This window comes from Panthera uncia, chromosome A2 (assembly GCF_023721935.1).
Source record: "Panthera uncia isolate 11264 chromosome A2, Puncia_PCG_1.0, whole genome shotgun sequence".
In the NCBI taxonomy this organism is placed as follows: Eukaryota; Metazoa; Chordata; class Mammalia; order Carnivora; family Felidae; genus Panthera; species Panthera uncia.
In genome coordinates, this window is record NC_064816.1 from 119,202,553 (window position 1) to 119,216,697 (window position 14,145).

Here is a 14,145-nt window from a genome sequence, read left to right on the forward strand (position 1 = left end):
CTGAACTTTCTTTGTTCCAGCCACTGTGGACTTCTTTATTTCACTGAATGTTTAATACATCTCCTTGTCTTGGAAATATGTAAGCTTGAGGGAGGGACAGGTTTGAGTTGGAGGGGAGGAGTCAAAATCAGGAACGCACAAAAAGGGTATTTAAAGTAGTAAGACTGAGTGAGTTCACCAAAGCCAGAGTCTGCCCTTTTTGGTTTGTTTTTTTCCATGTCCCAGGATCTACTTGTAGGTCAGGATTCAGCTTCTGTGCCTTCTACCTTTGTTTTGCTTCCACATGCATAGTAACAGCACTGTCTTCCAACTGTGCCATAGCACCTGCAATGTTATATTGCAGTTGACCAAATCAATCTCTCTCCATGTATCTATATATAGATATCTATCTCTCTCTCTATATAGCTATTTAATGGCTTCTCAATTTTCCATTATATATACACTATGCTTTAAAAAATATTTCCTCTTTTTCCTACCATTTGGGTTGTTTCTAAATTTCCTTAATAACTGTGGAAGTCGATTACTGTGTAAAAGGCAATGAACATTTTTAAGGCTTTTGATTTTCTAAAATGAACACTAACAGCATATTTAACAAATTTACATTTACATTGGGAGTGTATGAGAGTTTTTATCTTCGTGTACCTTTTGTAACAGCAGGACTGATTATTAAACACAATGTTTTCTACTAGTTTAAGGTATTCAATAATCAAATACAGCTTTTTAAAAATAATTTTAAAAATATGTATTTCTTTAATTTTGAAATTTTTTCATCTATTGACTTATTTTTGTTAAAAAATTTTTTTTTTACTTTTTTATTAAAAAAGATTTAATGTTCATTTATTTTTGAGAGAGAGACAGATCATGGGGAGGGGGGTGTGGGGATTGCAGAGAGAGCGAGACCCAGAATCTGAAGCACGCTCCAGGCTCTGAGCTGTCAGCACAGAGCCCACTGTGGGGCTGGAACCCACGAACTGCAAGATCATGACCTGAGCTGAAGCTGGACACTTAAAGGACTGCGCCACCCAGGCACCCCTGACTTATTTTTAATTATGAATTGTACATTTCCTTTTACCTTTTCCTTTTGGAACATAATCTCATTTTCATTGATTGATAAGATTTTTTTTGTGAGTTCTTTAGATATTAGATGAAACATATAAGATGGTTTTTATAGGTCAAAAACGAATATTCACAATGTCATATGTTTCAACTTATATTATGTAGTTTTCATTGGTTGCCAATGATTTCCCAGTTTGTTTGTCTTTTGTTCTTTTTTACTATATTTTTTAAAGCATATAGCACATTTAAAATTTTTTTTGTTGTTTAATTTAGTGATCCTTTCCTTTGTAGTTTTCCTCCGTTGCTTTCTTGCAGTAAAAGGTCTTTCCATACCAAGGGCAGATAAATATTTTTGTAGTTTCATATTTTAAAATTTAACTTTTAAAATCCATCTGGAATTTTGGTCAAATGTATTGTTAAGGCAGGGATCTGTTTACTGAGTGATGAAACAATTACTTTCAGATTCCTGAGCAAATTCTGCTGTTTATTTTCATGCCCCATTGCTAAATACACAAAATTATTATGTGTCCTAGGAATATAACATCTTTGACATTGGTTCTTCATAAAATACATTATTTTGGTGCCTTGGGTTAGCTGATGTGCTTCAAGGACCAGTAATGTGGGGACCTTAGTTTTGGCGATGTTAACTCTTAAGATATAAGTAGTAGTGTACTCATTACTTGACTTACTTGATGACTTCCTCCAGCATAATATTCCATCATCCACAGAACCTTACATATTAACTCAAATGGATAATATTGTTAAACAAAATGTTCTTTAAGTGGAGAGATTGTTAAAAAATCTTGATAGTATTTTTCTTTTTTCTCTTTATACTTAAATTTGGCTTAGTTTTAGGAATGATACATATATTTTAAAATTTGTTCTTTGATTTAAGATACCAAGTGATGACATTACTTATTTATTAAGTAGTGCTATAGGCCAGAGTCAAAGTGCCTGTTCCATCGTAGGTGTTTTAGACAGAAATTCCACTCATTTATTTTAGAATTTTTAGAGCTTATTCTAGTTCCTGTGGAATAAACTGTGCAGTGTTAAATGAATTCATCTAAAGTCTAAATTTCTTTTATTTTATCTAAATTATATGTGGTGAGTCAGATGCGGTTGAAGAAAAAATAAATTGCTTTAAATTTTATAATTTATTGTTAAGACATTCTGGTGACCTTTGTTAAATTCTTCCCATGAGGGAAAGACCAAGCCTGGCTCCTCCCTTTTATATTCGGGCAGGTTGAGTGGTAGTAATATATATATTTTTTAGAGTCTGAAGAAAGAAATGTATGCACTACTATTCAAACTCTTTTTCTATCTGGACTCAGAAACTTAATAGGTTTAGATGCATTTAGATAAATCTCTTGTGTCAAAATTGTTGATACTTGCTGTGTAAAACAATGGAACAAAATTGATTCAATAATAAGCTATTCAACTTAAAGACCAAATAAATTTGGATACTGAGGGATACTTGTATTGGGTCATACTAGGTTTCATATATTATGGACCACTCAAAGGGTGAAGATAAAATGGAAATACTCCTTTGTATTAAGAAAACTGATGATCTCATTCTCTGAGAAGCCAGCCAAAGATCTTGTCTTTAGTGTTCTAGAGTTTCCTGAAGACTCATTGAGTTTCCAGACCTCAGTGGGGTTGGAGAATGGGGAATAGACCACAGTCATAACTCAGAAGGGACAGAGGGTTGCCCTGTTGAAATGGGCTCCTCAGAACTGGAACGTAGGATTTCTGTGGCCACTAGGTGGCTTCAGCTGCCTGCAAAGAAAGAGTACAGCTCAGAGGTACTATGGGGTTGCTTTTCACACTATATTTTGGGAAAATAATTTTATGTTGGGAGTGCTTATTTTCTGAGCTAGATTGACAGAACCAGTTCATAAGACTTAAAGATTTTTGAGGATCATATAGTCTCACTTTCTCATTTTAGAGATAACATTTAGGAAGACTTCTCTAAGTTGACTCTGCTATATAGGGGCAGAGCCAGAATTAGAACCCTAACCCTAAGGTCCCTGACTCTTAGTCTAATATTTTAGCTGTTGAGTCTGTGATACCAGTTTATTTTTTGTTTCTCTGAAGTCATACCAGAGGACTATGTGGCACTGACCATGCCTAAATTAAATCCTGGAGAAAGTATATATATAGGAATGTTGTATCTATAGGGGAGGTAGATGGGGAGGTGGGTAAAATAGGTGATGGGGATTAAGGAGTATACTTGCTTAGATGAGTGCCAGGTATTGTATGGAAGTGTTGAATCACTATAGTATACACCTGAAAGTAATATTACACTGTATATTAACTTACTGGAATTTAAACAAAAACTTAAAAAAAAAATGTTAGTTCTAAGCAGAAATAACCTAAAGAAATAGAGGTAAAATTGAGGCACTTTTTGACTTCTGTGTCAAATATAAGAACTGGATATACATACATAGTATTTAAACTTTTCAAAAAAAATAATAAGAATGTTGTGTTGAAGACAGGTGGTAAAGTGGATGCTGGTGACTTCATAGGAAAGACAATATCTACTTTAAACCAAGTTAAGCCTTTAGAGTAATGAGCTGACCCCTTGCCATGATCCAAAATTGAGGAGTTTTAAGATTTCACACTTATTCTGAATAAGGCTTAGACTTGTATGAGTCATCCTTTTTTTTCAGATGAATTTGCAACATTTTTTTCAAGTTATTTTTCTCTCAAATTTTCTGTTAATTTTGATTAATATTTAATCTTTAGAACAGGGTTAGAAATCGTTTTTTTAAATTAATTTATTTTTTAAATTATTTTTAACATTTATTTACTTTTGAGACAGAGAGAGACAGAGCATGAATGAGGGATGGTCAAAGAGAGAGGGAGACACAGAATCTGAAACAGGCTCCAGGCTCTGAGCTGTCAGCACAGAGCCCGATGCAGGGCTCAAACTCACATACTGTGAGATCATGACCTGAGCTGAAGTCGGTCGCTTAACTGACTGAGCCACCCAGGCGCCCCAGAAATCTTTTTTTTTTTTTTTTTTTAAATCAAAGACCATTAGAAAACGAAAGAAAATCAGACAGATTCCTTATGTATCACCTCAAAATGACTTATGACAATATTGACTTCTTTTTTCTTCTGAGTAGGCTAGGGAAGAAGCAAATAGTGTTCATTTCAATGAAATTCTTTTAATAGCAAGTTCAGGAAAACTTAGAACTTTTAAAAATAGTATCCTAGCTTTATGTATAATTTATATATTTGGGCTAGTTTCTAGAGTAAAAAAGAAGGGCCCCTGGGTGGCTTAGTCTGTTGGGTGACTGACTCCTGGTTTCGGCTCAGATCATGATCTCATGGGTTCGTGAGATAGAGCTCCTGTGCTGTCAGCATAGAGCCTGCTTGGGAATCTCTCCCCCCCCCCCCCCCCCCCCCCTCAAACCCTCTCTGTCTCTTTCTCCTCTCTCTCTCTCTCTCTCTCTAACTAAATATTTAAAGTAAAATAAAATAAGTGGTGTCATACATTAAAAAAAAAAAAAAGAAAAAAGAGATAAGGGAGCCTAATGAAGAAGGAAGAGTAAAAGAATGAGGAGGAACAGAGATAATCAGGATTTGAAGAGTGGTGGAGAAAGAGCCATGAAATGAGAAAATGGGATACTTCTCCCTCAGAGTCGAGAGTAAGAATGACTGTGGCTGCTTGAGTAGCAGTGCGTATAAAGGAAGCTATGGCGGGGTCCCTGGAAAAGCACAAACACAGGTCCCCAAGGTATAGAGTAGGAAAAGGAAAAGATCAGGGAGTGCATTTCTCTTCAAGGTCTTGGAGGCCTTACTTCACTAGCATTTTTCACCATTCCCCGGATTGTCTTGTCTTTGCTCCTGTGCCTCAGCCATGGTCTTCACCAGCCCGTAGACGAGCTCTTGATCCACTGTAGTTCCACAAGTGTTCACATGATTATTATGAATCTGCCAAGTGGAAGCTGGAGCGAGGATTAAATGATACAGTTACTTGAAAAGCTCTTGGAGCATGATTTATCATGTTGTTAGGTCCCCCAAATTGATAGCTATTATAAGAATTGTTAAGGTTTTCTTCTCCCCCTGTAAAATGAATCCTAACATTGGGAGTGCTTATATAAATATAAATCATGTTTAAAACATTTGAATTGAGTCTTTGATATAAAACTTTAGAAATAGATATGTGGTCATTTTCTTTTTTTTAAATTTTTTTTCAACGTTTTTTATTTATTTTTGGGACAGAGAGAGACAGAGCATGAACGGGGGAAGGGCAGAGAAAGAGGGAGACACAGAATCGGAAACAGGCTCCAGGCTCTGAGCCATCAGCCCAGAGCCTGACGCGGGGCTCGAACTCACGGACCGCGAGATCGTGACCTGGCTGAAGTCGGACGCTTAACCGACTGCGCCACCCAGGCGCCCCTTGTGGTCATTTTCTTAATGGCATGTTGAAGCTGAATTGAATAGAAATATTGTTGGTCAAGTCTAAATACACCAAAAATTTGAATTATATCTCATTTTCTCTTTCTCTTTGTAGTGATTTAAAGGGAGTGATAGTCACTCTGAGTGATGATGGTCACTTGCAGTGTTCATACCTGGGGACAGACCCTTCTTTTTTCCAAGCTCCAAAAGTTGAATCTAGAGAACTACACTATGAAGAACTTGATATAGAATTGAAAGAACTTCAGAAAATCATCAAAGATGTTAATAAATCGCAAGGTATCTCATTTGCAATTCTGTATTATGTGATTTTAGTATTCATTATAAAATTTATATGTGGATAATGTTTTGAATATATTAGTTAAATTTCTCCTCCAGGCTTAATTAAAATCATATTTGTAAAAACAGTATTGCTGTTTAGCATATGAGGTCTTTGTACTTAGTTTGTATTTTATAGCTTGTGAAAAAAATATCCTATTTAAGGTAATGTTTTTGTTAGTGTGTTTCAGGGACAGTACTATCTAATTTTTTTCTTTAAACTATTAAGAAAAGAACAAAGTAATTATTTGGGTAGTGGTTTCAGGACATGAGAAGAGCATTATACTCTAGGGTGGTCACTTAGTAACTTCTAATATCCCTGAAAACATTTTAGTTGCTTCTTTTAAAAGAAACCAAAGCAGTACATGAGTTACCACTTGGTTGCTAAAATGGTGGTCATTTGTAGCTTTGCGATATAATTTAGCTCTGCAGTTAATTAGCCATCTAAATGGCATGTAGCCTGCAGTATGCTGATTTCTAATGAGTCAGAGGCTGATATTTTCAGTTTCTGGGTTTTGAACAACTCAATACTATCTTACTTTGAGATTCACAAGGGTATAATTTTATTGTAAATTAAAAGGAGAAATAAAATACCAATCTTGCAGTTTAATTGGACATGTGAAAAACATTTTAAGTTTTCTTCTCACAGTCAGGTAAAAGTATTTTTTTAATGAGAAAAAATATGAACTATTTTCACATAAGAAATGTTAAAACAAGTAGTTACAATAAAAGCGCAGGGCATTAAAAGCCAATCAAAACACCAGAGCCAATCTTAATCCTGATCCAATCACTTTACTAGATTTAACTATTTTTGAGTCTCCATTACCAAAACAGATTTAGAGGAATTTAGATAATATATTTAAAAAATATGATTATTAAAGTCAAATTATTATGCCTTGGCTTCACAATGTCCTTTTAGAAGTTTTGAAAGTAAACCAGTGAAACTTAGGTCTCTTAAGTACCTCTAATTACAGAAAACCTGTTTGTTGTCTACAGCCCCCTGTCAAATGGAGAATGGTTAACATTGGATGTGTCACATTGCAATATACAATTCCCCCCCCCCCCCATTTTTGATACTGGCGTTTTGGGGATTAATGAAATTATAAGTCTCTTTTTGTCATTTAAAAATATAATTGGAGAAGAGTGGCCTATATATGAAATGTGAAATTTCCAGAGTTCATTAAATAAATTTAATGTGGCTTTTCACATTAGATTTTGTGTCTTGAGATTTTGCCCTTCCCATAAACTATGTGCTAATGATATTTTGATTAACACTCAATTGTGTAAAAGAGTTCTCAGAAAAATCCTTTACAGCTAAAAGTCTTTTTCTGTGACCATAGTGATACCCTTGAGTGAGAAGGGTTGGGCTACTTTTAAAGTTGTCATTACCTTGATCCTTCTGTGTACTTGAAATAACTGCTAATTAAGCTAGGGATGTGCCCACAGACTTGGTGTAAAGTTCATTATTATTATTATTATTTTTAAATGTTTATTTATTTTTGAGACAGAGAGAGACAGAGCATGAATGGGGGAGGGGCAGAGAGAGAGGGAGACACAGAATCAGAAGCAGGCTCCAGGCTCTGAACCATCAGCCCAGAGCCTGACTCGGGGCTCGAACTAACGAACCGTGAGATCGTGACCTGAGCTGAAGTCGGACGCTCAACCAACTGAGCCACCCAGGCGCCCCTTAAAGTTCATTATTTACATAACCTCAAGTTTTACTTAATATTTAATGTTCCCTGCCCCTTCTTTGCCATCATTTAGTCCTACCAAAAAAACCAAAACAAAACAAAATAAAAAAACCAACAGTAACAACAAAAAAACCCAAAGAGAAACTTGTAAGAAAGAGGACTTTTAAAATATACTATTTCCAGATATTGAAAACATTTAGTATTGTGTAACCTTATATAACTGTGGTATATTTGTTTATTAAAATACCTGTAATTAGGGGCACCTGGGTGGCTCAGTCGGTTAAGGGTCCAACTTCGGCTCAGGTCATGATCTCTCAGTTCATGGGTTCGAGCTCCGCGTCGGACTCTGTGTTGACAGCTCAGAGCCTGAAGTCTGCTTCGGATTCTGTGTCTCCTCTCTCTGTTCCTCCCCTGCTCGTGCTCTGTCTCTGTCTCTCTGTCTTTCAAAAATAAAGGTTAAAAAATTAAAAAAAAAATCTGTAATTATATAAAAGCACCAAATCATTTCATTGCAGAAGATTATGAGAAGTTAAAACTCTGAACTTTTTGATGACCTCATTATTCGTTTAAATGCCACTTATTTTAGTATAGTGACTTTAACTTGCAAAAATAAGTTCACAGTCTTGTGGATTATTTTCAGTACTTAGAGCTTTTTTATTTCTTCAAAGCAAGAGTTTCAGCAAAATTTAAAGCCAATTTAAAGAGTACATTTTGTTGTACACATGGTGTATATTATCTACTGTAATAAAAGTGTTTTTGAAGCTGATTTTATGTGTGTAACTTATATGAGGAATGTATGTTGTAAGCATGAAATTATAGTAATAATTTCTGTACGGCTCATGGGTTTTGAAGCTTTTCATACTCATTAGTGTGAATCCTGCCTAGCATTTCTTTTACCAGTAGTCAACAACATCTGTCGGTAGGCACTTTCAAAGACAGAAGTTTCTTATGATTTAGCCAGTTGATCATGTTCTCTGCTGGGGTGGGTGTGAAGGAATGGGTATGGTATTGAGATATCCTCCTACACAGTTGTGTATTCAGGAAGGAAAAGAGAACAGTAAGAACGGGGCATATAGTTTGTGTTTTTTTTTTAATTTTTTAATGTTTATTTGAGAGAGAGAGAGAGAGATAGAGCTCAAGTGGAGGAGGGACAGAGAGAGAGGGAGACACAGAATCTGAAGCTGGCTCCAGGCCCTGAGCTGTCAGCACAGAGCCAGACACAGAGCTTGAACTCAAGAACTGTGAGATCATGACATGATCCGAAGTTAGATGCTTAACCGACTGAGCCACCCAGGCGCCCCAAGAAAGGGGCATATAAATGAAAGTCTGTATGTACCCCATTGGAAATAAGTCTAGGATAACTAAATTGTCTTTACCATTGAGTACTAGAAGTATTTGTGCTTGGTGACCTTGTTGGGAGATGTATTGTTTAGGGCTATGTCTGGCTGCACGCAATACCATACTCAAATAAGGTGGCTTAAACAAGGCAGAGGTTTATTTCTTTCCCATGCAAAAGAAGTCCAGTGATGGGCAGACCAGGGTTGGTTTGGCAATTCCACTGTCATCAGGGACTCCAGTTCCTTCTATCCCAGGGTCATCTATTGGTCCAGGAAGGCTTCTGGAACTCCTGCCCTCACGTCTGCAGCTGAGTCAGCCCCCTTAAGGATCTTTCCTGGAAGCCACACCCTGAGCAGCTTCTACTCACATCTTACTGGCCACTCCAAGCTGCAAAAGAGGCTGGGAAATATAGTGTTTCAGCTGAGCTCTTTGTTGCTTAGAATGAAATTGGGCTTCCTTTAGTAAAGAACTAAAGAGTGGCTATTGGGTAGGTGGTGAACAGTCTTTTGTACTGTCTGCGTAAGGTATGGAAATTCCTACACCGAATATTGCAATACTGGTGGGAATGCCTGATGGCAGTCGTAGGCAGTTCTTCTCTTTGTGAGACAGCTGATTCCTGTGGCATCATCCAAGGACTTTCCATGTTTTTAGTCAGTCATCCTTGGTGTGTGAAGGACGTTTCCTCTCAGGGTCACAGGGTAATTTCGGCAGTTCCAGGTATTATGTGCAAATATGATTTCCAGGGAAAAGAGAGATATTTCTCCCAGGTCTCCCATTTTATTATGGGGAAATAGCTTTCCTAGAAGCCTGTGCCAGCATCCCCCATTTCTAACTTCCCTCACCTCATGTCTGCCAGGATTAAGCCCCACACTTATGCCTAAAACAACAAATGGTCAGGGGAATGAAATCACCATGATTGGATCTGACCAATCCAATGACTTTGAGGTGAAAGTGAGTGTCTCAGCAGAATTAGGGCTATGCCACAAAGGAGGAGGAGTGGAAAGTGCATGTTAGGTGGGAGCCAGTAGTTGGTTTTATACACACATACACACACACACACACACACACACACACACACACACTGTAAAAAACAGACTATATTGTGTGTGTGTGTATATGTATGTACATATATATATATTACATATATGTTACACACATATACATGTGCGTACATATTGTTTCCTGTTTATTTAGGATCTCTGTCACTTGTTCATCATATCTCATTGTGCACGGTAAACGTTTTTTTAAATTGTGAAATTTTAAGTTGTAAAAAAACCATGAATATGGTGAAAATAAATCTAATCATTCTAAAAGGGTAAACCCTCAGATCCTGGTTCCACTAGATTATTTAAAGGTAACCTTTATCAAGAGTGTTTGTGTATTCTTTAAAAAATTTTTCATGTTTATTTAATCGTTTTTACATGAATATGTGCATGTTAGATCCATTGTACTACATTACAATGTAATGTAATTGCTTTTTGTAATTAATAGGCACATCTTGGAGTTCTTTTCTTATCAGTGTATAAAGTTGGATAGCACTTTTACTTATAGCTTTGGGCTTTGGATCATTGCACATTGTGGATAGTCCACCATTTCCCTATTAATAGAAATATAGAGATACAGGTTGTTTTTGTTTTTTTAAAGAATTTATTTTTAAATGATTTTTAATTTTTTTTTTTTTTTTTTTTGAGAGAGAGAGACAGAGCATGAGTTGGGGAGGCACAGAGAGAGAGAGGGAGACACAGAATCCTAAACAGGTTCCAGGCTCTAAGCTGTCAGCACAGAGCCCAATGTGGGGCTTGAACTCACAAACTGTGAGATGGTGACCCAAGCTGAAGTTGGACGCTTAACCAACTGAGCCACCCAGGTGCCCCTGTTTTGTTTCTGTTAGCTACTATCAGCCGAGAACCTCCTTGAGAATGTCTGTGAGTATTAGATAAATGCTAAGGAGTAGAATTGTTAGGTTACAGGATATATATGTTTTACATTTTGATGGTTCTGACCAACTTACCTTCAAAAAGATTGTACTAGTTTGGCTTCTACCAGCAGTGTTAAGGAGAGGGCATTGAAATTCCCAACACTGGTTAGTCACTGGGTCACATGTTAGCTAATAACTTTGAGAAAGATAATTTCTCTTTAAAATATTATAGCCGGGGAAGAATTATCATCAGGTTTCTAATTCTGTAATGTATTAGTTTTCAACTGTGACTATGTTTGTGGGATTGCTTTTTGATAATATGATATAGAGAAACCTTTTTTTTTAACTATATACAACAGGTTTACTTTATGATTAAATATTATTTTTCTTTTTAAATTACAGGTATCTGGCCCATGACTGAGAGAGAAGATGACTTGAAAGTTTCTGCCATGGTTTCTCCTAAATTTGATTCAGTGTCTGTAGGTTTATTTGCAGACTTTAAAAGGGTTTATGGTAGTGTTGGACTCTGCTGATTGGGATCAATGTGTATTGATTCAAATTTCTGGTCCCAGATAGAAACTTTAAGGAGGATAACAACTTTTAGTCTTTATTATTTTCTGGAACAAACATTTCCAATCTCTTAGTGAGGAGTTCCTTAGGCAGGATTTTAGTCTAAAAAAGGGGGAGGAAGGGGCAGAAATAGAAGAGCTTTTCTTAATCTACTTAAAAAATTTTTTTTTTTTAGTGTTTATCTATTTTTGAGGGAGAGAGACAGAGACTGAGTGCAAGCTGGGAAGGGGCAGAGAGAGAGGGAGACACAGAATTCAAAACAGCTCAGCTGTGCTGAGCTGTCAGCACAGACCCTGACACAGGGCTTGAAGTGACAAACTGTGAGATTATGACCTGAGCTGAAGTTGGACATTTAACTAACTGAGCCACCCAGGCGCCCCATTTAATCAACTTTTTTAAAAAACTTTTTCCGTACCAGAATATTGAGATAATCGCAATCCAGGTGAATAATACTGACCACACAAGAGATAATGTCTATGAAAGGCCTAGCTCAGGGTTTGCTAATTTACAGTCTGTAATACATTATAGTGGTTATGTTGGTGGTGGTGGCGGGGAGGGGTCTTTTTGTGTTAGTTTAACAGTAAACAGTTGGACCAGGAATTATTTTTCCTTATTTCTATCTGTGTGACCCAAGGCAAGGTATTTAATTTTCTTAGTCTCAATTTTTCTCATCTGTAAAATGGGAATAATAATAGAATCTACTTTGTTGAATTGTTATGATAATTAACCCCCACAGCATCATCATCATCATCATCATCATCATCATCAAATTACATTTTAGTTATAGCATTATCATTATCATCACTACCACCACCCCACCATGCGTTCCACTAGTCTTGTCCACTGCCATATCCTTAGTGTCTGTCACATAATGAGTGCTCAGTGTATTTTGCTATATAAATGAATGGAGATGAGAAACCAGAAGCATGAAGGAGGGCCTGTCCTTTGTTGTGTTGCCCCATCTCCTTGTTCAGTTTTCTGTAAGTACTCGTTAGATTATAATTGGTTAGGTCTCACTGCCTGCAGTTTGGGCAAATCTGTTGAGTTTATCTGTGTCTAAACCAGAAGTTGATCAATTTTGGCAGGTGATCAAACTCACTGGTTTTTACCGTATTAGGAGTTCATGTCCTATAATTTTACCTAGGAAATGACTTCGATATTTTGGTATCAGAGCATAATATAGTAAGTACTTGTCCTAAGTTTTCAAAGATTAATCTTAGTGTAAAGAGCCAATCCAAGCAGTGATAAAAATCACGTTAACATTGCCATAATATAGTAAGTTGGGTATACTTAAAAAAAAAAAAAGTACTATATATGAAAGAAACATTCACCCAGCTGAGTCACATAGTAGAGGCACTGTTTTAAACATTGGCTATTCAGCACACACCATTTCTCACCCTACCTGAAGGGTGTAGTCTAAGTGGAACATTTTTGCTTAGTTAGCTGACGAATGTACACACATTTTCTTGCCTTGGAAATGATTCCTATTTTCCTTTGGGCAACTTACATAATTTTTTCTAGGTTCCCTTAAAACAGGCTCTTTGGTAGGAGGAATTCCCTTTCCTTTCTTTAGCAACTTTTGATCTTTGTAGGAAAAGGCCTTAGGTAATAGCACTATATTGTAATGTATATTTCCCTATTGGTAACTCAGAGTGCTGTTTCCTCTTAACTAGGTGTCTCTTTCCAGTTTCATTTTCTGTGTCTTACTGTTTTTTTTTTTTTTTTTTTTTTTTTCTTAAGAGATTCCTGAGAGTATCATGTTCATCCCATTGGAAAACACTAGCCCAACGATTTATGTGGCTATGGTGCCATGGTGTCTTTGTGTAGCTATTTCTCTTTGGCTATAATTTTTTGTTCCCAAAGGACTGCCGTCCTTGAAGTATCTGGGTGTTTACACATGGATTGAAAAGAGCAAGCAACAGGAGAATGTTGGTTTCTCTTCTAGACCTGTGGACAGCTAAAAGTAAAACATTTCCTGGATTTTAGGTTATACTAGAGCACAAAGCTTGGCTAAATATTTTATTTTGTCATTATTATCAAAGCACACATCTAAAAAGTAATATAATTTATAATACAATGAGGTCTTTTAGAGAGGAGACAAGCATTGCTATTCTAGCTTCTGGATTGAGAAGATGGATCAGAGTTCATATATGGTTTTCTGTGGAATCATATACAGAATATGAGTCTCCCAGCTCTTTTCATAATAATAGCAGTAGCGAGCCTGATGTGGGGTTCAAACTCATGGACTCATGAAGTCATGAACCATAAGATCATGACCTGAGCTGAAGTCAGATGCTCAATCAACTGATCCACTGAGTCACCTGAATCTCTCAACTGTTAATTATGCTGGTACCCATTACACTGAAGCAATCCCTGTTGCCTAGTAGTGGATTAGTTTTTCTTAGTAAAACAATTTCAAATAAGTTAACTAAAAACACAATGGATCTATTCATTGGTTGGATTAGTGATTTTATGATCTTAATTGTTCCCCACAAGTGGGTATTATTAGAAAATGTTACCCCTTGTTCTTATTCTGTTATCGAGTGAGCATTTTTTCCTCTCAATCTAGAACTCTAATATATAAATTATAACTTATAAGGAAATGTTTGCTTCATTATATTATGCTCTGAATTATTTAAAAGGTAGGATCAAGTAACCCAGGCTGATGCTCAAAGAGTGACCTAGGTTATGATATGAGCTCATAAACAAATAGATTTATTTTCTAGGTGTAAGGCCGCTGAAGCTTTATATCATTAGTTACATGTCTTAGATACATATTATTAGTATTTTTTAATTTTTTGAATGTTTATTTTTGAGAGAGAGACAGAG

The 14,145-nt window shown here is 36.3% G+C and overlaps 1 protein-coding gene across 5 annotated transcripts in view; it reads left to right on the top strand.

Moving 5' to 3' along the window:
• Positions 1–14,145, top strand: part of BBS9 (Bardet-Biedl syndrome 9) — a 433,938-nt gene that overhangs the window by 172,406 nt on the left and 247,387 nt on the right. For all 5 annotated transcript variants that reach the window (XM_049641681.1, XM_049641676.1, XM_049641677.1 and 2 more), the window contains exons 10-11: positions 5,579–5,760; positions 11,149–11,225. In XM_049641681.1, coding sequence (XP_049497638.1) covers positions 5,579–5,760; positions 11,149–11,225 — 259 coding nt within the window. The remainder of the gene's footprint in view (positions 1–5,578; positions 5,761–11,148; positions 11,226–14,145) is intronic.